This window comes from Gymnoscopelus braueri (genome assembly GCF_963280865.1).
Source record: "Gymnoscopelus braueri genome assembly, chromosome: 17".
NCBI classification, from domain to species: Eukaryota; Metazoa; Chordata; class Actinopteri; order Myctophiformes; family Myctophidae; genus Gymnoscopelus; species Gymnoscopelus braueri.
Genome location: NC_137617.1, coordinates 39,447,505 through 39,469,346, shown reverse-complemented (window position 1 = coordinate 39,469,346; position 21,842 = coordinate 39,447,505). Strand labels below are relative to the sequence as shown.

Genomic DNA, 21,842 nt, shown 5'->3' with positions numbered 1-21,842 from the left:
AGTACAATTTTGAGGTATTCGTACTTTACTTGAGTGTTTCCAATTTCCAATACTTTTACTTCTACTCCACTACATCTCAGAGGCAAATATTGTTCTTTTACTCCACAACAATTATTTGAAAACTTCAGTTACTAGTTACTTTTCAGATATAAATTATGATATTATAAAACATATATTAACCACTTTAGCCCTATTTTATACATAGGCTATTTTCAAATATTTTTGTACTTTTACTTTTGGTACTTTAAGTACATTTTGATGCCAATACTTTTGTACTTTTACTCAAGTACATTTTGAATTCTGGACTTTTACTTTCTATATTGCCATATTGGTACTTTTACTTAAGTCAAGAATTGGAGTACTTTTTCCACCACTGATGTACACACTGCAGCAGCACTGCAATGCACACAAAACAGAACAATCATATGAATGTATATGTACGTCCCTGCACCACCAGCACTGCAATGCACACAATACATACAGGACTCAAAGAGTATTTACTTATACTTTCATTTCTCAGCAGTGGAGGGAAAAGTACATTTCCTACTTAAGTAAAAGCATCAACACTGTAAAAGTACAAGTACAAAAGTAACGGCATCAAAATGTACTTAAAGCACCAAAAGTAGAAAGCACTAATTATGCAGAATGTCCCATTTCACAAGTTTTCAAAATGTATAACAATCTTTTTGAAAATAGCAGATCTACAAGCTCACAAGCATTGTGAGCTTGTAGATCGGCTATTTTCAAATGGCCGAAATGTATATAGGGCTGAAGTGGTTAATGTGTGTTTTGTAATAATAATAAAAATCAACAAAGTAGCCTAACTAGTAACTAAAGTTTTTAATTCATCGTAGTGGAGTAAAAGTACAATATTTGCCTCTGAGATGCACGTAGTGGAGTAGAAGTAAAAGTACTGAAAAATTGGAAATACTCCAGTAAAGTAAAAAAAATAAATTACCTCAAAACTTGAGTAAATGTACTTAGCTACTTTACACCACTGGTTTCTCAAGACAACTTTGTTAGCTTTGGCAAGCCCCTGCACGAAAAAGCCGAAAATACATTTGCTAGGGAGTATATTGCTGTCAGCTTTAGACAGCTTTTTGGGGGGGTGTGTTAGTAGAGCAGTTACCTGCAGTGTACGACGATGGGATGGTTTCCTGACTGTTGCTGCTGTCTCTGCACCGAGGCGATGATGTCGATCATGCCTTTCCCCTCTGCGGGGATGCCGATCTCTGGCCAGCCGTGGAAGTGGAAGTGCCTGATCAGCCTCGTCTGCTTCTCCTTAGGGGGCGCCAAACACCAAGGGGACAGGAGAGATGAGAACATATGGAGGGCTCAACCAACACAGTAACAAGCTCACAACTTGCATGGCATGTTTGTGTGGGCTTGTACAGTATATATCGTTGCTGTTTTCATATTCTAACTTTTTGTGTTTTTTTTGTAAATTAACGCCCTACTTGATCATACTACAGCGTCACACTAAAGCATCGAAAGTCGCAGATCTACAAGCTCGAAATGCGGCGCGAAGCAAGCCAGTTTGAGCTTGTAGATCTGCTATTTTTGCTGGTTTTGAATTTGAATCCTGAAAAGTAACAGTTTTTTTGACATTTTTGGACATCCACCCGACAGGGACGATATATAATTATGCATAATAAAATGTATACAGTCATGGCCAAAATAGGGATGCCAGGGTTACATTGGATAATTTGTCAAACACCTCACATGTCATCCACAAACACTGTTATTATCTCAATGAGGCAGAAACACTATGATAATCATCTTAAAAATAAACGGTACAGAAAGAGTATACAGTTCAAACGCAATTTTCTGGAGCTTTAACCCATCAAGACCTGAAGCCGATTCTACAAAAGTCTTCTAAATCCCAACAGTTTTCTAAAAAAAAACGTATGTTTCTATATCAGTGGTTCTCAAACTTTTTTCATGTCAAGGACCCCCAAAATCTTTTATTTGTCCGCCGACCCCCATCTCAAAATATGTTGATCCAGGGACCCCCCAAAAGCAAAGATTTGAGTTAAAAATGTTCGCTTAAAAATTTGCACACATTTTCACGATTTCTCATAAATAGCAGATCTACAAGCTCATGAGTGCCGCGCTACGAGCTTGTAGATCTGCTATTTTTGAATAGCCAAAGTGTAAAATAACGCTTTTTAGATCAAATCAAAAACGTGACACAGATGCGTTCCAGGTCTTAAAGGATTAAAAAGAAACAGTACAGAAAGAGTGCAGTTAAAATGCAATTTTTCTGGAGCTGTATGTATAATCTGAATGGCAGTGTGTAGAGAGAAGCTTTAATAATGTGCTGTACTGTACTGTATGTGGTTATAGAAGAAGCATCTACTACTGGGAAGCCAGAAGGTACAGGACCAGTGGGAGACCAGATGAAACAGCTGCACCGCTCTAATTCCAGTTCCTTTTCCTCCAGAAAACCAAGACAGGTTCATACACAGCCAATTACTGTAGCTTAACCCTTTTAGACCGGGGAACGCATCTGTGTGTCATTTTAAGATTTCTGTGGGCTATTCAAAAATAGCAGATATACTAGCTCATAGCGCGGCTATGAGCTAGTATGTCTGCTATTTTTTTTTTAATCGTGTTTTTTTTGTGCAAATCTTTGAATATATATATTTTTTAAAGCTAAATTTTTTTACTCGAATCTTTGCTTCTGGGGGGTCCCTGGAACAACATATTTTGAGATGGGGGTCCGCGGCCAAATACATATAATTTTGGGGGTCCTTGACATGGAAAAAGTTTGAGAACCACTGATTATAGCAACACACATTTTTTCAAAAAACTGTTAGGATTTAGAAGACATTTGTAGAATCCCCAGAAGCAAAGATTTGAGTAAAAAAAAAATCGCTTTAAAAATATATATATATTAAAAGATTTGCACATATTTCACGATTTTTCTAAAATAGCAGATATACAAGCTCATAGTGCGGCACTCGGTGCCGTGCTATGAGCTTGTACATCTGCTATTTTTGAATAGCCAAAGAAATCTTAAAATGACACACAGATGCGTTCCCGGTCTTAATGGCTTAAAGAGCCTAGCTCGCACCTTTGGTGGGCAATGTTTTGGAAACTCAGAGAAGAATATTGGCCCGAGTCCCAGGTTTTAGAATGCAGAGTTTGAGGGTATAAACAGTGTATGGGTGCTGAAATTCTCTCACAGAATAAGCACAATAAGCAGATTGTTGCAGTCGGGTGGAAACCTCATATTATGTCCAAAAACTGTTACTTTTCAGCGTTAACATGGCGATAAGCGGTTTCTGCTGGTGTACAGACGATCTAGCCTGACTTGAAGGAGGTCGTGGCTATAAGTTCATCTACTTACAGGGACAAAGGTGAGTACCAAGTCGCGAAGGCTGAAGGTGTCACAGTCTGTGACTCCTTTCATCTCTACTGTGTAGTCTCCATAGGTGACCGAGTCCTCTGAGGGCCAGTACTGGAAACACTTGTCCTGCAAAAAGACACAACATACTGTAAACACCATGGAATACTACATACAGACACATCATTAAGACCACACAATAAGTAGTGCCCTGTATAGACTGTCTACAGTATATACTATAGATACTATACTATAGAGACCGCTGATCCCAGCAGAAATATCAATCTCTTTCATTTTCTGCATTTATTTTGGCTTAAGAAGACCATTAGAGCAATATAAACCTGAGTGATGATTTAACTTGAAAGGGTCCATTTGGTGTCATTTGTACACAATCCCCTAGGTTAACATTTGGGACTTTGTATAGTATAGTCTACTCTAAGCAGAGTTTATTTGCTTCTGAAATATGCCTTATAACTTATAATATAACTAACTTATGACCAAAAAACACAGTTTTGTGAGATACCGGATATCATATGAGATATTTAAGTAGTAAGTAGTGAGATATGATGCATATAAAGGAGTGGTTCTGAATCCCTTTGTGTATCCCATTGTGTACTATAGCATAATAATTTAACAGTGCAGTAGTTTTTTTGCTATTTCATTTTAGCATAAGGTTCTTTAAATGCTTCTCTATGGTAGAGCTGTTAAAATGAGGTAATGAAGGTTTATGAGCAGCTCACCTGCTCCCTCTCCTGGAGCTCAGTGAGCATGACAATGGAGTGACACTTCCATTCCCACACCATCCTCCAGTAGTCGTCCACCGTGCTGGACAGAGGGCCCTGGGTGGCAATGAAGTAGTCCTTCTGTCTGTAGCCCTGGACACCAGCAAGAAAGAAAAGTACATCGTTTCATTAACAGAAAGTAAAATAGAAACTAATGTTGGAAAAACGCAACCGAAAACTAAATAGAAAACTAAAATGAACAATGCAAAAAATAACTATAACAAAATAGAAAATAAATAATGTATAATCCTCTTTGTTTTAGTTTGTCCACCATCATACTAAAGACTACTAAACTAAATTAAAACTAAACAAAAATTAGTACATACAGTATCTAAAACTAAAATGACTTAAAGGGATAGTTCACTCCAAAAATGACTTTCTTTTTTTATCGATTACTCACCTCATGGAGCATTGAATTCATGGACATTTTTTTGTTTTTGTCGCATTCCTGAGCCAATAATTTGATGACCGGTGGCGGCTCCGGTAGGAGACACAAAGAGTCTCCTTTGAGTCTCCTACCGGAGACATTAGCATCTTTCTGCCGGTCATCAGTAGGAATGCGATAAAAATGAAAAAATATTCATGAAATCAGGGCATCATGGGGTGTGTAATTGATAGAAAATACGTATTTTTGGGGGGTGAACTACTCCTTCAAGCACTCGTGAATCTAAATAAAACTGTAACCCTGATTGTGAATTATGTAATCACAAATGACAGAAGAATCCATTAGCTCTATGATCCTCAATTCCAGTCCTGAGTGCTATATCAGAGACTTAACCGTCTTCATCATGCTCTACATTAGGAGTGCAACAGCAAACTAATCGATTTAATCGTTTATAAAAAAAGAATCGATCATTAATGTTGCTATATATTTTTTTTTTAAATATTTAAACTGCCACTACTACAAAATAACACTTACGCCTATGTGATTAATCGATTCATTTATTTATAAAAGAAAATACAAAAAATATATATATAAAATATGTTTCTCGATTATTCGATTTATCGAAAAAGCAACCGATTGAACAAACGCTAAGAAAATGATCGATAGCTGTGGCCCTACATCAAACCCCAAATGGCACCGATGTGCTTGGTGGCATGGACCGGAGCTGAGAACCATTGTGACTGGTTATATACAGTATATACAGTACATATGAAGTCCTTACATCTATGAATGAGGCATTGACGTAATCTGTGAACTCCTGTCCTCTTCTCATGGACAGAATAACTCTGTTGAAATCATCTGGAACACAGGGGTGGGACAGGAAAACCCATCAGAACCATTCATCACAGAGCAAGTGGACCAGAACTATTCACACAGAGTATCAGATAGACAGTACGGTACACAAAGCTTTCGTCTACATCCTTGGGCCTTGGGGGGGTACCAGGGGGTCCCCAGCTAAATTAGTTAATATAGTGTCACAATCATTTTAACCACTTTAAACATATTTTATAGTTTGGATATTCAAAAATAGATCTACAAGCTCATAGCGCGGCACCGCACTATGAGCTTGTAGATCTGCTATTTTTTTTAAATCGTGTTTTTTTTGCAAATCTTTGAATATATATATATATTTTTTTTAGCGAACATTTGTAACTCAAACGTTTGCTTCTGGGGGTCCCTGGAACAAAACATTTTGAGATGGGGGTCTGTGGCCAATTACATATCATTTTGGGGGTCCTTGACATGAAAAAGTTTGAGAACCGCTGGTCTACATCGCTGGTTTTCAAAATGGGGGCTGTGGCCCCCCAATGAATCTACTGTATGTACAGTATATAGTATACAGTACACACACACACACACACACACACACACACACACACACACACACACACACACACACACACACACACACACACACACACACACACACACACACACACACACACACACACAGGATTATTGTGCCAGTTCAACCTGGCATTCCTATTTTGGGCATGCATGTTGTTATTGTCAAAAGGAGCCATAGTAGGCTGTAGCTATTTGGGATCCTTGACATGGAAAACGGAAAGCCCTGGTCTACATTGTGAGATAATAAAAACATCATAGCAGCTCAATGCTTTAACCTCAAGGGTCATGGAATTGGATAAGATCTCTCTCTCTCTGGAAACCCAATACAATCTGCAGGTTTTACATCTGTCATGAGTCTGAACAGGCCTACAATTGGTTCTATTCAGTGTGGTTCCCTCTTGTTGCTTACAGCAGCGGTTCTCAAACATTAAGTCAAGGACCCCCAAATTAACATGTATTTGGCCGCAATGTTTGTGCCAGGTACCCCATTAAAGATGATCGACTATTTTCAAATATTCCTATACTGTACGGTATGTGGGGTTAAAATGGTTCAACTGATTTCCCCCCTGGAACCTTCTCAAGAACCCCTAGGGGTCCCCCTGGACCTCCCTTTGAGGACCACTGACTTACATGGAATGATCTGCAGGACTCTGTTCTTCTTCATGTTGGCAGGAAGGTTCCCCGTTCTCATGTTCTCCTTCATGATTCGCATGTTTGTCAGTTTCTGAAGAGAAATGGACCCAATTAATATGTGCAGTCATGATGACGTGGATGGACACTGTTTTTGTGCCTAACTTCTTTTTTTCAGCACAGTAGACAGATGAAAACATCATTTCCACACATCAGTTTTTCACACATCCCCCCTCCCCCATTACTGGTTAATGTCCAAGCAGACAAAGCAAAATAAATAAGTATACAAATACAAAGTAAAAATAGAAGACTAAAGATAAGTAAATAAATAAACAAATTGATAGTGACAACAGACCCATAAACACGTGTACCTGCAAGCACACATCAAGACATGCTTAGATGTTGAAAAATAAATAATAGTAATAATAAATGATGATAATAATAAACAGCCCCCCCCTTCGCTCTCTATCTTAATTTTAATTTCAAAGCCTAATTGCTTTGAAATGCCTAACTTGATGCCTAATACAAGACAAACTGGGCTTCGCGACATTCAAGAGTCCCACGTCTACAGTCTGTGTGTGTGTTGTACTTCAGATGAACCATGAGGGGTGTGGTTTCTGTCATGCAGCAGTGGGTGGAGTCAGAGTGAGGTACCTTGAACTCCTCCTCCAGGCCCACCCTGTCGGAGGGGGCCGAGGTGTTGTGCAGTTTGTGCAGGTGTCCTTCCAGAGACGACACGTCCAGCTCCGTGTCCCCATAGAGGTAGTATTCTAGCAGGGCCTGGTAGATGAACGAGTACTGGCTCTGCATGGGGGGGCAAGAAGGCACACTAATTAAATATTATTTAAACATATTTTAATACATTTAACAAAAGGTAAAATTTATCTATGTATTTTTTATTTTTAAAACATTTTCCCATGGACCACCTACAGACACAATTCTTACAGTCTTATAAAGCATTATGAGTATTTATGAGTTCTTAGTCAGGGTGGTGGTCCCTGGTTCAAAATCAGTTGAAAACCCCTGTCTTATATTCTTAGCCTCACTAGTGGCACGGCTCTATGGATAGCAATGTTGGTCTGTCCTTTAGTTTGACTTTAGTCAAAAACAAGATATCCCCAAAACTACTGGCCGGTTCATCATTGAATTCATGAACCCTACATATTTTTAGAGACAACGTGGCCTTCCCCTGGCATAGCACCACCCGTTCGTTGGAAAGGCCAGCCTTTCCATTTTCACACAAGATACATCAGAAAAGATTCACTTTGTTCCAAAGAAATAGCATCACGACAGGAGGCACGCTGCTACTCAAGTGTTATCTGTGGACATATTCTATTTAACTGTCCACGTCAGAACTGCAACTTGAGCAATTCAAAGGGGATGTGGTTGCATTTGTGGTCTGATCTAGCCGATTGTCCAAATAAAGTGAAAGTGGAAGGTAAATATTATTTCATAGGAAGTTACATAATGGCTGTCATATAGGGGCTGAAGCGCACATTTATGTCAGTGGAATATTGGCAACACACACCACACCACGAATGCTAGCTCACAATACTTAGGAATCTCAAGACAGATGGGATACATTATGTATTAATGTATGGGTATATGTTTGTATACTTTATACATGTTCATTGTGTTACATTTATGTTAATTAGAACAGTTATTTTTGATAATATGTATGATATGGATGTATATGTGTGTGTGTGTGTGTGCGTATATATATATATATATATATATATATATATATATATATATATATATATATATATATATATATATATATATATATATATATATATATACATACATACATACATAGGATATATATTTTGATATATAATTGAAGAGTATATTTTTTATAAGAGTAGTATAATGTGAAGCACGGAAGTCAGCGAGTAATTATTTAACTTACAGATACAAAAGGGGTGGGAGTTTATAAGTTTTACTTCATCTCACTACTTTTCGGATATGTTTAGATTACTTTCTCTATTTTTTTACTCTTTCTTTCTTTTTTTGCTATTATTTTAATCTGATATTCATTTAAACAGTTTTTCTTTGTGATTTCGAAAGAGCATTTTTTTCCCCTGTTTTTATTAACATATTCGAAATAAACATGACTAAACTAAACTAATATTAGCATATATACATAGTAACATAGCACATAGTAACACCTGCACGGAACTTGGAGAAAACTGAGCTGGGTCATCACCACCAAGTGCGGCAGTTTACCAACCTTAAACTAAACTAGGGCCCTATCTAGCCTTACCCCTTACGCCTAAACTGTTTAGGCATATTTTACCATTTAAAAAAACATTTACAAATAGTTCAAATATTGTAGCCGATCTACATCGACACGTTGTGAGGTTGTAGATGCCTAAATGCCTAAAGACGTTAGGCATAAGGAGTAAGGCGGTGTGCAAGATAATGCCCCTAGGAGGCCCTTAATCCTACCATGGTGTTGCAAGCCGAAATAGCCGATCCGCAAGCTCACAACATGTCGCGTGTTGCGAGCTTGAAAGGTCGGCGATTTTGTGTCACCCCACGCCATCAGAGCATAAATTAGGCATTTGTTGAACAGAGCGCTGATCAGGACATTTTCCATGATCTTTGAAGTACCGATGCAGTGGTCTGACAAACGACAGAAAGCAGAGTTAACTTGGCAACCATCACCACACGACTCACATCTGTCTGGATAAGCTGCGAGCGCTGCTCTCGAATCTTCGAGACGAAGCCAAACACATCTATCTTCTGCTCCGCATGCATCATGTCTATCATGGCGTCTATGACAATGAAGGTGCCGGTCCTTCCCACGCCAGCACTGCGGAGAGAGAGACACAGAGCAGACACGGAACACACCATAAAGCATAACACTATAAATCTGAATATGAACACTTGCAAATGTTATGCTGAAGAGGAATCGGCAGAGAAGGACCATCTGAAGTGCATTAGCTATGTCATGACTAAATCACTCAAAATGTCTTCATGTCTCGTATCCAGAGGAACAAAGAGTGTTTTTAAGAAAAACAAAAAAGACCCACATCAGTCGAAGGGAAAACCCAGCGGAACATGTGAGAAGAGTCTAAATAATATTCAGTTAAAAAACCACTGGAATTCATGCATTAAACATAGGTCAGAGAACAATACAGCATTGGATTGTTATTCACTCTGTAGCCGTGTGAACCTTGTTACTATCCATGGCACAACAGAATTATTCAAAATCTAAAAATGCATTAGCCAGGAAATCTATTTTTAGACACTCCTCAAATGGCAGAAGATACATTTTGAGTGGCCAAAATACATCTACAAACTTGTGAAAGTGTACTTAACTGGTAAAAAACTGATTTTCATACAAAATGTTTGAAGCACTTTCCCTTTGTTTTGGTAGTACTATGGATGGCTATACCTGCAGTGGACCACGATGGGACCAGCGAAGGGCGGGTTGACGGATTTGACCTTCTTGAGGAACTTGAGCATGCCGATTGGGGAGAAGGGCACTCCGAAGTCAGGCCAGCTGGTGAAGTGAAGCTGGGTGACCAACCTGGCAGTCTTGGACGCATCGCTGGCCTGCTACACACACACACACACACACACACATGCGCACACACACACACACGCAAACACACACACACACACACACACAGGCCCAAACACAGACAGACACACAGACATGCACAAATACATGGTAAGGTGATGTGAGACAACTTTTGTTGTGATTTGGCGGTATATAAATACAAATGGACTGACTGACTGACTGACTGACTGACTGACTGACTGATAGATAGATAGATAATAGGCATGTATTAATGTGTTAATACTAGGGATGGGACGATAATCGTTATTATCGTTTATCGAGATAAAAAAACAAATGCTCATAATAATCGTGTTGTGGAGATTTTTATTTATCGTGAAATTGTCCTCCGTCATACACTAAGATGAATTAGCTTTTGTTGAGCTGCAAATTCAGTACCACTTAAACCCTCTATACTTGATAAAATTGACCTGTAAAGAGCGCATTTGGTACGCTCTTATTCCACTCTGCACAACTGAAAATCGATTTGCCAAAAATAGCAGATCTACACGCTCACAGCGCGCTGCGTTGCAACGCGTTGTGAGCTTGTAGATCAGCTATTTTTGGCGAACGTTCCCCCCAGAATAGGGATACTGGGGGTTCAAGTGGAAAGCGGCATTTTTTAGTTTTAAGCATATTTTGGTTATCGTGATAATATCGTTAATCGCATGTCATTTTCATATCGTCCCATCCCTAGTTAATATTCCATGCTATGTTGATTAATTGAATACATAGGAAATGGAAACAAGTCCCCAGGACTTTATTGTGCCTAAATGTCTTACTCTACCACGTTTACATTTCTGACTAATAAAGTATTCAATCAATTAATCAAAAAGGCCCAATATAATTTTGGACCAGTTTTTATGACTCAGTGATGCCTGATTTATAGATTGTCATATGATGACTGTGCTAGAAATCTCGCTTAAGGGGCCATTTTTATCAATATTAGAACAAAATTGACACAAACTCACATTTTGTATGCAGAACTTGCGTATGGTGTAGTCTACCAGGATGGTGAAGTCTTCCACAGCTACCCTGACGTTCCCATAGGTCCAACAGCCCTGGTCGGGCCAGTACTGGTAACACTTGTCCTGTAGAGAGACAGAGGACACAACTTAACCACTTAAGCCATTAAAACCGGGAATGCATCTGTGTAACCACTTTAACCATTATTTTATACTTTGGCTATTCAAAAATAGCAGATCTACAGGCTCATAGTGCTATGAGCTTGTAGATCTGCTATTTTTGAAAAAGCTTTTTTTAAGGCGAACATTTTGAACTCAAATCTTTGCTTCTGGGGATCCCTGGAACAAACTATTTTGAGATGGGGCCATATACATATAATTTTGGAGGTCCTTGACATGAAAAAAGTTTGAGAACCACTGATATTATAGCTAAAAAACTGTTAGGATTTAGAAGACATTTGTAGAATCCCCAGAAGCAAAGATTTGAGTAAAAAATGTTTTCTTTAAAAAAATATTTATTCAAAGATTTGCACACATTTTCATGATTTTTCAAAAAATAGCAGATCTACAAGCTCATATCTGCTATTTTTGCCTAATCTTCCCCCCAGAATAGGCATTGCTTCAAGTTCAAGTGGTTAATATGCAGCTTGTGCACATCGACAGCTCATATAAAAGCGATGCATCGATGCATTCTCATCCTCGCCCGTGAAATCCAAGGACCGTTTTCCTCACGGGAGTAAAGGAAATTGATTCAGAGGCTTGACTTTAACCAAAAAGCTGCGTGGCTCTGAAATCACACTGTGTCAAATTACAGGTTTTCATCTTCACAGTCGGTCGTTTCCAGCTCCCGTCGAGCGAGAGGCGCAGATGAAACCCTTGGAGAGTATTGCGGTTGATTATGAGGTAGTCCCACAAGGGCTTTATTACCCATTACGAGGCCATCGATTGCAACCTGTGCACACGCTGATGATAATCTCCTTCACTATCCCTCTCGTATTGATCTGTCTCTCTCTCCGTCTCTCTCTTTGCTCTGCCTTTTCTGCTGCCGTTCATCTGAAGCCGGGCGGGCTGCTTGGGTTTTAGCGTGCACTGTCTGGTTAGAAGTGCACTGTCTGGTTAGAAGTGCGCTGTCTGGTTAGAAGTGCACCGTCTGGTTAGAAGTGAAGCAACCGTTTTGTAAGAAAACCGATTTAAGAAAAGGTTGGAGGGGGTCAATCGTTTCATCTGAACTCTATTCCACAGTCTATTAAACAAGAAAAGTGTATTCCTCACAGTCTATTAAACAGGAAAAGTCGGTTCCACGGTCTATTAAACAAGAAAAGTTTATTCCTCACAGTCTATTAAACAGGAAAAGTCTGTTCCACGGTCTATTAAACAAGAAAAGTTTATTCCACAGTCTATTAAACAAGAAAACTCTATTCCTCACAGTGTATTAAACAGGAAAGGTCTGTTCCACAGTCTATTAAACAGGACTAGTCAATTTCGTGGTCTATTGTCCGCTTAAACCCTATATAAACTTAATTGATCTAGTATTTCCCTGCACATCAATTCTTTTTGCTGAAAGTAACAGATCCGCTATTTTTGCGGAATGTTCGCCCCCCAGAATAGAGACGCAATAGAGCACCGAAGTCTGACGTAATTTACGCATCCTACCTGGGTCGCGTTTTTTTCCCCCATTCAGAATTCCCATAGACGTGTTTAATATCTTGTTTGAATCATACGGATATGAAGCATCAACTGACGGTGAGAATACGCTAATGTTACTGCGGCCAAATTAGTTACATTTTCGCCAGAAACAGACTGTATCAAATATGAGTGACTGACTATCATAAACGATACAGAGCCTCCTCCCTGACAATATCGCAGAGACAGTTTGTTTATTATTGGACCACAATTCTTATACGAGACGATTCTAAGATGACCCAATGTTATTCTCCATAGAGAAATTACTTCCCAGGGGACCCAGGGGATGAACGAGTGACGTCAGGATTTCAGTACTCTATAGGTTCAAGCGGTTAAACAGGAAAAGTCTATTACAGGTCCCTAAGGAAGGACAAAGACTTGAGATAGTGGCAACAAAAAAACTAATAAGTTAACAAAACCAGAACAAACACTCACTTCTTTCCTTTCTTTCAGGTTTGTCAGCATGACAACCGTTGCTACCTTCTGCTCCCACACCGTTCTCCAGAAGTCTGCAGCCGTTTCTTCTTTTGGGCCTGAAAAGAAAGAAAGAAAACTAAATTAACGTCCGTTCCCACTGACCATTATTCACATAGCGGCCATTTTGCTTTCAGGTCATCATGTGTGTCATCATGTGGTCGGTCAGCGTTGACCGACCACAATGTCCCTGGTTCAATTCAAGGTCAGACATCTGTGCTGAATGCCCCCCCCCCCCCCCCCCCCCCCCCCTTGTCTTGTCAACAATGAAGCAGAAATCATCAGAAAACAAAACCTACAGTCTAAAAAAAAGGGACATTTAGCCAGTGGTGGAAAGTAACATTTACAAACATTTACGGCGGGGACATAGATTGGTGAAGCAATAGGAAGCCACGCACAAATCCGGGCGGCTGTGTTTGGATCCGCCCTTCAAGACCATGGATTGAGCTCGTAGCCTCAGGCTACCCCAATGTAGACAAGTTTTTGTCGCATTCCTAAAGCCAATAATTTGATGACCAGCAGCGGTTCCGGTAGGAGACACAAAGAGTCTCCTTTGTGTCTCCTACCGGAACCACTGCCTACCGGTCCACTGGTCATCAAATTATTACAAATCCATGAATTAAAGTCTCAATGGGGTGTCTAAACTATCCCTTTAACTACTATCTTTATAAGTATTCTGTATAGATAGAGGGTATTCCATGCATAGGAGGCAAAGTGATACATGTCAAGCCTTACCTTGTGCTCCTATAAATTTGTTGTTTTCCGTGTAACCCTAAAACAAAGAAAAAGAAAACGTTTTGCACTTTCAAATGGCAGACCGAAACCATTTGTTAAAAGCACAAAATAGGTCATGTTTTGATGTAACATTTTGAGAAGGCCTTAAGACAGCTATTATTTACTGTTATATTACACAGTGGAGCAATTAAAATGATCTACACAAAAGCAGTGATTTCAGTGAGAACTCACATCAATGTAAGACGCGTTCACATAGTCTGAGCAGGGGTTTCCATCTAACTGGGTCAGCACCACTCTGGAATGGTCATCTGTTGGATGAAAACAAACACAAATGGATTACTTTATGGCATTTTTGAACCCATTAAGACCTAAGGCCTTCTAAATCAGTAGTTCTCAAACTTTGTACTGCCAGGGACCCCCCAAAAAAATCAAAAATAGCAGATGTACAAGCTCGTGGCACAAAATGACGCGCTGTGAGCTTGTATATCTGCTATTTTTGAATAGCCAACGCTAAAATCTAAAATGACACAGATGCTTTCCAGTTTTAACGGGTTAAAGAGAGAGAGAGAGAGAGAGAGAGAGAGAGAGAGAGAGAGAGAGAGAGAGAGACTCTGCTGACAGACGCACACAGATGCCTCCATTAATTTTCATACAGCATAAAGCATCAGACTATAGTGTTGAAAACGAGGGCTCTTCACAAAGCAAACTATAAACATGTGTAATTGAAACTGGAACTGGAGGAAGGAAATCTAAAGTATGCGTTTGAAGTGAGGAAGTGGTGTTTCAGTGAGAATGACTATAGAGGTGATCTATGACGCCCTTGTTTGCTAATGCACGTGTGCACATGTGCACATGTATACAGGGAAAAGCCATCTGCACGAGCACTTTTGTGACCGAAATAAGGTTCCCCCGGTTCGATTCCCCAGGACCGGCAGGACAAATCCCTCATCTAACACCGCTGAAGTGCCCTTCAGTGAACACTGAATGATCACTGAACACCCCCCCCCCCCCCACCGCCACCCCCCAAAACTGCTCAGTGGCCAACAGTTTACGACTGTGGTTGTACTTAACTGGGCAGGTCCCAGGTGTGTGTGTGAATGGGCGTTGCTGAGAAGAAAAATTTCAACGTCTTCCTGTACGCTGTCTCGGTCAAACCCAGTCCCGCCACGACATAAAAACTCACTAGAGCCCGACCTATATAACAGTTTGATAAATTGGCCATTGTTTGACTTTTTAGAGCAATTATGCAGCCGACGTGTCCCTATTTTCAACCACCTTTAAACACTTTCGACCAGGTGTCTCTATTTGATATACTGTATGCCTATTTTCAAAATGAGCAAGCTTTTAGATTGGCTATTTTCGTTTAAAAGAAAATGTATGTGGTTGAATAGAATACAATTCGGTTTATGTGTGTATTTTTTTTGTTTAATTACAGTTTGAAGCTATTTTCATATGTTGCAGTTTAATATGTACTGTATATTCTTCATTTTATAATGTTTTCTATCAAAAAAGTTATCTGTGTTAAAGTGTTTTTATTTGTTTGCTTATAAGCTAAATGCCATCAAATAGAAACCTTAATCAAACCTACGTTTTTCAAATTGATTTCAAGATTTTGCACTTTGTTTACAAAATATTGGTCAGAAATGTGTAATTACTGGGCTAGGACTCTCAAAATTAGGATCGGACCCAGGTTTTGGCCATTTTCCTTCCACACCTCCTGCATGGAGCGCGTGACCCCAGATGATGTTGGTTCGAATCCAGCACACAACACCAATGGTTTTGATAAAGTGGATTGTGGAAGTTAAATGGTGGATTTGTGGATAGGACCCCATATGAATAAACTTGTTATATTAACAAAACACATCGCATTCTGTTTGTGTGACATGCATGATGCAAAGGTTTTGAAAGTGAAACTGCCCCAAGTCACTGGCCACATACTGTACAAATATCTACTAAAACTCACACGGGAGAATGTTGGGGTATCGGTTCTTCTCTTTATTCTCCTCCTTATTGGCCTCCTCACATGTTCCATGGGTGTAGCCCCCAGGCAAGGACTGCAACGGTAAAGCACACAACAAACCCTGTTAGTGACCATAACTACTATACCATGATGATGACATTGTTTTTCATACTGGTTTTACATAACACCTTGCAAAATGAAAAGCCATCAGGCCTGATTCTCCTAGCGTTCAGCGCCACAGGGCATTGTGCCGTATATATAGGGCTTTTGTTCAGCTTCGGTGTATGCACTTCCTCTGCTACCTACAGTAAATAGAAGGCATTAGAATGCAGCGAACTCCAACTTCCTCTGTCTGCAGCGGGCGAGCGAGCTCTGAACCCTCTGAACGAGTTCACGCTGTTTATGACTTCTTGGATATCTGACTGAGTCATGAGCTTGAGGCTCCATTCCGATCACCTCAGATCCTGAATTATCATCAGAAATAGCCTAAAAGGGAATTTTTGTGCGTGTGTGTCATGGATTTTTGTGACAAAACGGGACTTCATCTTGAGGAAGTTTCCTCAAATACAAAAATATACACACGGGAGATACACTCATGGTATAGGAATCTTCTGCTTTCTGTGGAGGAACATCCGGCAGGGCGGCAGCAGTATATCTTTCCATAATGCGACAGCTGTGTGCGGTCAAATTTTATGTGTCACAAGTGTATGTCTAATCCGAATGGGAATTTTACAAATGCCGATGCTCGCCAAAGAACAGGGACAATCAACCCATCAATCAATACTTTGAAGATCACGTAATTCAACTTAAAGAGAGTTCAGTGACTCTCCCAAGTCCCTGAACCCAGGCAGCTGGCAACCAGTTTTTTTCCCCTTTATTTTGCACTGCAGTTATCTGATCCTATGTCGGCTTAAATCATTATGCGAGTTCTCTACTTCATGCTTTTCTCTCCTGATCAGCACGGGGGTCTTCTCGGATCATTGTGCATGCCGATAAACAGAACCGGGAACTGGTACAGTAATAGAATCTGAACCGACCTGGACCCAAGTGACCACGATGAAACATGGACCTGAACTCTATAAGCTCACAACGTGTCGCCTGGGCCCTTCACGGCATCCATTCCACCGTTGCTAAGTGATTAGCCTCATTTGGAACCTCTCCCTCCTCTGTATAGCTCCAAGATGAGCTCCCGCAGCGTCCCGGCAGGTGACGATACCGGCAAAAATTGGCCAATATGCATGAGTCTTACCTTTTTCCACACATTGTATCCAAAAAGTACAGGTCAGCCCCTCTGCTCCCAGATGTTAAAAATTTTAGCGGCCAAGAAAATGTTACAGACGGGTTGAAACAAGCGTTTAAATCACTTTTTTAGTCAGCCTGTGCCATGTTTTCCCAATGCAATCTTACGGGAGCAATACAGCGCATGCGGACGGGGGTTGACTGGCCACAGGCTGACTAATTTAAACGCTCGTTTCAACCCGTCGGTAACATTTTCTTGGCGCAAAAATGTAAAACATCTGAGAGCAGGGGGGAATACCTTTACCTTTTGGATACGATGTGCGGAAAAAGGTAAGAATCATGCATAGTGGCCAATTTTTGCCGGTGTCGTCATCTGCCGGCACCCGACCCTGTGGAACCTCATCTCGGAGCTATACAGTGGAGGGAGAGGTTCCGATTTGAGTGTAAACAGGGGGTGAAAGGAACTCACGTTGTACTCCTCTCTGAAGAGCTTGCCGTCGTCAGCTGAGCGTAGCCGGTACTCCTCCTCCAGGTGGTCCACGGGGATGGGGACGTAGATCTTTGAGGCTGAGGGTGACCTGGGCAACAGGACCACCGTCTGTTGCTCTGTGGGGTTGAAGACAGAAGGAGGAACATTACATTATTAGCTTCCTTCCACTGAGGCAGATGCTTCAGTCTGTGCAAGCTGAACCACTTTAAGCACTCCTTTGTACCCCTAGTACGTCAAGGTAGACCCTCTTTTCACGGCATGAAATGAGGGTCTTCCTGTACATCATCAAAGCCCTAAATGACAAGCTAGCCAGTGCCAAACACCCCGTAATGCTGCTTGTATGATAATGTGTCATTGTATGTTTAACTGCAGATACTGTATGTTGTTTTTCATAACAAATTTCCTCTTGGGAGAATAAAGTCTATCCTATGCTTTGCTGTCCTTGCCAGAAGCAATCGAGATCTAACTCATCTATTGATTTGTGGGGGGAGAAAAATGATTAGTATTACATTGAAGTGACACTTCATTGTCATCAATGATTCAACTTAAAACAATCAGTGTATCTTATACTGTAGTTGTTCAGTAAGTATGATTTTGGAGTAATTCTTTACGTAAATTGGTACATATACATGTACAGTACAAGATTGGGTTTGGTTTAGGGTAATCAGTTTGACCACTACTGTCCTTGGACCATTATTAACAGTTCATCTCAAAAACAGTGGTTAACAGAAAGGCATGATTCTAATGTCACTGCTGTCACAAATACGTATCCCTCACCATGGGTTACACCTCAGTAATGACACACACACACACACACACACACACACACACACACACACACACACACACACACACACACACACACACACACACACACACACACACACACACACACACACACACACACACACACACACACACACACACACACACACACACACACACACACACACACACAAAAGCCCTTGGGGACAGTCAGATTGGTCATCATTTAACGTCACCGGTTGTTAAGGAGCCCATAACATCAAGAAAAGGCCACTTACAGCATGCTGCAAGTCTTTAATGGATACCTGGTAACCCATACAGCAAAAATATGTCATTTATATATATATTTCAAATGTACAGAACCGAGCCAGAAGATTGTACTTTAGAATATACTTTTGGACACTAGAAATATATGTATTATACATTTATAATTAGTATTTAAATGTATAGTTTTATTCTTTTTGACTATTACGGTAAAGAAAAAATATATATAATTATGTCTGACCATTTGTCTGTATATGCTGAAGAAATATATACATTTTTGCCGTATTTGTAAGCACCCACTAGGCCATCGTGCGTCGTTTGAGCCCAGAATTTGACCACGGTTGTAAAGTGAGGGTCTTAAGACCGTGTTAGTAACATGAGGGACCCGATACCTCCACCATGTATACCTGAAACTGATGGTAAAGTGATGTACAGAGTCTCTGTGCTGTTTCCAACCTCTAAAACACAACACAACACAGCACAACACAACTCAACACAAACCCATACACAGACAGGAGCACAGTACACAGCAAAGTCCCGAGTGTTAAATCGACGTTCTCGATTTTACTGTGTATAACACTATGGATATAATATGCCATTTGGTACATGAAATGACATACGCTTGTGTGTCGTATGTTAAAGTTACATTCTTAGACGTCCTACAAGATGGCATTATAGTGTTACAGTATGCACACTCACATAGCATTGAATTGGTTCAAAACCATACTCTGAAACAACAGTTCTGAAACCTAACGGTGGTAAAAAAAAAAACTCTTCTGGTACTGAAACCCCCATTACCAGCCCACTTCCTCAACTGGTTGAATTCAAAGAAAATTGGAATCTAATCCCTTCCACAGAGTACTGCTGATGGCTGTCTGGTGGCTTTTATTTGCTCCCATTGCAAGATGCGCCATGCATCATTTTTAAGATCATATATATATTGAGGAAGACCTGCATATTTAACAGAAACTCAGAAACGTTCAGCCACTTGAAGTTGAACCACTTAAAACTCTCTAACGTAGTAAACTGGACCAGTGTTGGCTCTGCACTTGGACCGCTTTTGTTTCCGTCTACACCAAATATCTTTGCCAAAAAATAGCCGATCTACAAGCTCCAACGTGTCACAACATGATGCGCTGGGAGCGTTTTGTAGTTTGTTTTCTTCTACAGAACATGGCATGCTGACTGTCCTTACACTGTAATAAACCGTGACATAAGCAACATAGCTGCAGCTAAGAAAATAGATGGGTGTGTTAGATTTAGACGTGCCAAATGTGCAAGTATTGACAATACTTTTTTTCCTGCTCAATACTTTGGCACTTTGGCACACCTACAGCTAACACACCCATTATCAGTGGTGGAAAGTAACAAAGCACATGTACTCAAGTACTGTACTTAAGTACAATTTTGAGATATTTGTACTTTACTTAAGTATTTACAATTTCCAATTTCTACTCCACTACATCTCAGAGGCAAATATTGTACTTTTACTCCAGACCTTTTCTTGTAACAGAGTATTTCTATATTGCAGTATTGATACTTTTACTTAAGTAAAACATTTGAGTACTTTTTCCACCACTGCCCATTATTAATTTAAACTCAGCTGCAGCTGCGTTGCTTACAATACGTCACAGTGTGATATAAGGTCAGCCTGCCACGTTTTTAACCTTTTCAACCTGTACAGGAAAACAAACTTATAGAATTGGCCTCTGAGGCTCTCATGTCTTCTTTTAAAAAAACAGGCAATAGAGGCTCAATCAGCAACTTGAAATCCGGTTCGTGGTGTTTGTTACGGCTAGTGAGTGGTGGGTGTGTTCCGTGTTTCCCAAGTCAAGCCATATCCTACTGCAGATCCCAATCAGAGAAATGTTAAGAGTAAAAAAAAAAGAAAAGAAAAAGCAGTGGGAACTTTGCTCTCTACGTTCTCCATTGTTTTGGTAGATAAGACATGCGGTGCCACTTCCTTAAGGAACTCTCATAAGTCCTTCGAGAAGACGTGCTTTCCTCCGAAAGACCAATAGCTGTCATCGTACGTCAAGTGAATTGGCTCTTGGAAGGTAAACTGTTTCACACAATGCATGTTGGGTTATGAAAGGACACCGACTCAAGTGTTTTTTTAATTTCAAGGACCCCCATAACTCTGACGGTGTACAAATGGAACCAAATGGACCCGTAAGGGTCCATTTGGTTCCATTTGTACACCAGAGAGTCAGAGTTACAAGCCGATGGCCTGGACCTCTGGCATCTAGGCTCCAAAGTAGCCTGGTTCGAGTCCCGATCCCTACTGCATGTCACTCCCCATCTCTCTCCCCCTTTCCTGTCAGACTACAATCCTATCAATAAAGGCATAGAAAGCCACAAAAAAAATCTTTAAATAAAAAAGAGTAACAGGCTGACTCAGGTCGATTTGGTTCCTAACTATGGATCATTTTTTATGGGGATACCCTGGAACCCTTCTCAAGGACCCCACTTTTGAGACCCAACTGGTCTATTTCAAAGAACATACGACACGTACTGTACCTCCAAAGTGCATTGGACGTTCATATGGTACCCATACTTGAACAACTGAAAAAAAGCTATTATAGTTTTAAGTTTTCAGCCTAACTCTATTAAGCCCCCCAGGAAGTCAATACCGCAAAAAAACACTGGTGGGAAATCCTGTTCAGAGCAAAAGTGAGTGACAAACTGACAATAAATACCACAGATACCACATTATACTCTCTGTCTTCTATTCTCTTCTCTTCTCTCCCCACCTGACTTGTTTGCACGTCCGTTGGTTTCTGCATGTTTCGTACTTGTCATAGCTGCTTGACAGCCTGTCTGTGTCTAGATTCAGCTCTGTCTCTTTGCCTGTCTGTCTGTCTGTCTGCCTGTCTGTCTGTCTGTCTATCTATCCAACTGTCTATCCATTTCATAGTGAAACAAGCCGCACAACAAGTGTTACCTTGTTCTTCCAGGATGCCATTCGGTATCTTCTTGTCGACTGTTGTGACAACAGCTTTCCTCTGGTTTCTTAACCTGCCGGGGAGAGAGGAGATGATTTTGAAACACAGAGAGAACATGTGTTTACCTTTAAAAAAAACTAAAAAACAAAACAAACAAACATTACATTACACTAAAACAAAAAACGTTCAGGGCTATTTCTA

General features: G+C 40.3%; 1 protein-coding gene across 6 annotated transcripts in view; it reads right to left on the bottom strand.

Annotated features, from left to right (window-relative positions):
- The window catches only part of ptprea (protein tyrosine phosphatase receptor type Ea), a 122,981-nt gene that overhangs the window by 2,124 nt on the left and 99,015 nt on the right, over positions 1 to 21,842 (bottom strand). For 2 of the 6 annotated variants that reach the window (XM_080456077.1, XM_080456081.1), the window contains 16 exons: positions 21,641 to 21,714; positions 19,104 to 19,154; positions 17,647 to 17,783; positions 15,942 to 16,032; positions 14,210 to 14,286; positions 13,979 to 14,015; positions 13,205 to 13,302; positions 11,093 to 11,212; positions 9,957 to 10,120; positions 9,236 to 9,371; positions 7,208 to 7,357; positions 6,554 to 6,647; positions 5,298 to 5,374; positions 4,090 to 4,224; positions 3,353 to 3,478; positions 1,130 to 1,281 (listed from right to left, as the gene is read on the bottom strand). In XM_080456077.1, the coding sequence (XP_080312203.1) occupies positions 1,130 to 1,281; positions 3,353 to 3,478; positions 4,090 to 4,224; positions 5,298 to 5,374; positions 6,554 to 6,647; positions 7,208 to 7,357; positions 9,236 to 9,371; positions 9,957 to 10,120; positions 11,093 to 11,212; positions 13,205 to 13,302; positions 13,979 to 14,015; positions 14,210 to 14,286; positions 15,942 to 16,032; positions 17,647 to 17,783; positions 19,104 to 19,154; positions 21,641 to 21,714 (1,719 nt within the window). The remainder of the gene's footprint in view (positions 1 to 1,129; positions 1,282 to 3,352; positions 3,479 to 4,089; positions 4,225 to 5,297; positions 5,375 to 6,553; positions 6,648 to 7,207; positions 7,358 to 9,235; positions 9,372 to 9,956; positions 10,121 to 11,092; positions 11,213 to 13,204; positions 13,303 to 13,978; positions 14,016 to 14,209; positions 14,287 to 15,941; positions 16,033 to 17,646; positions 17,784 to 19,103; positions 19,155 to 21,640; positions 21,715 to 21,842) is intronic. The other 4 variants (XM_080456079.1, XM_080456082.1, XM_080456078.1 and 1 more) reach the window with 3 other exon arrangements.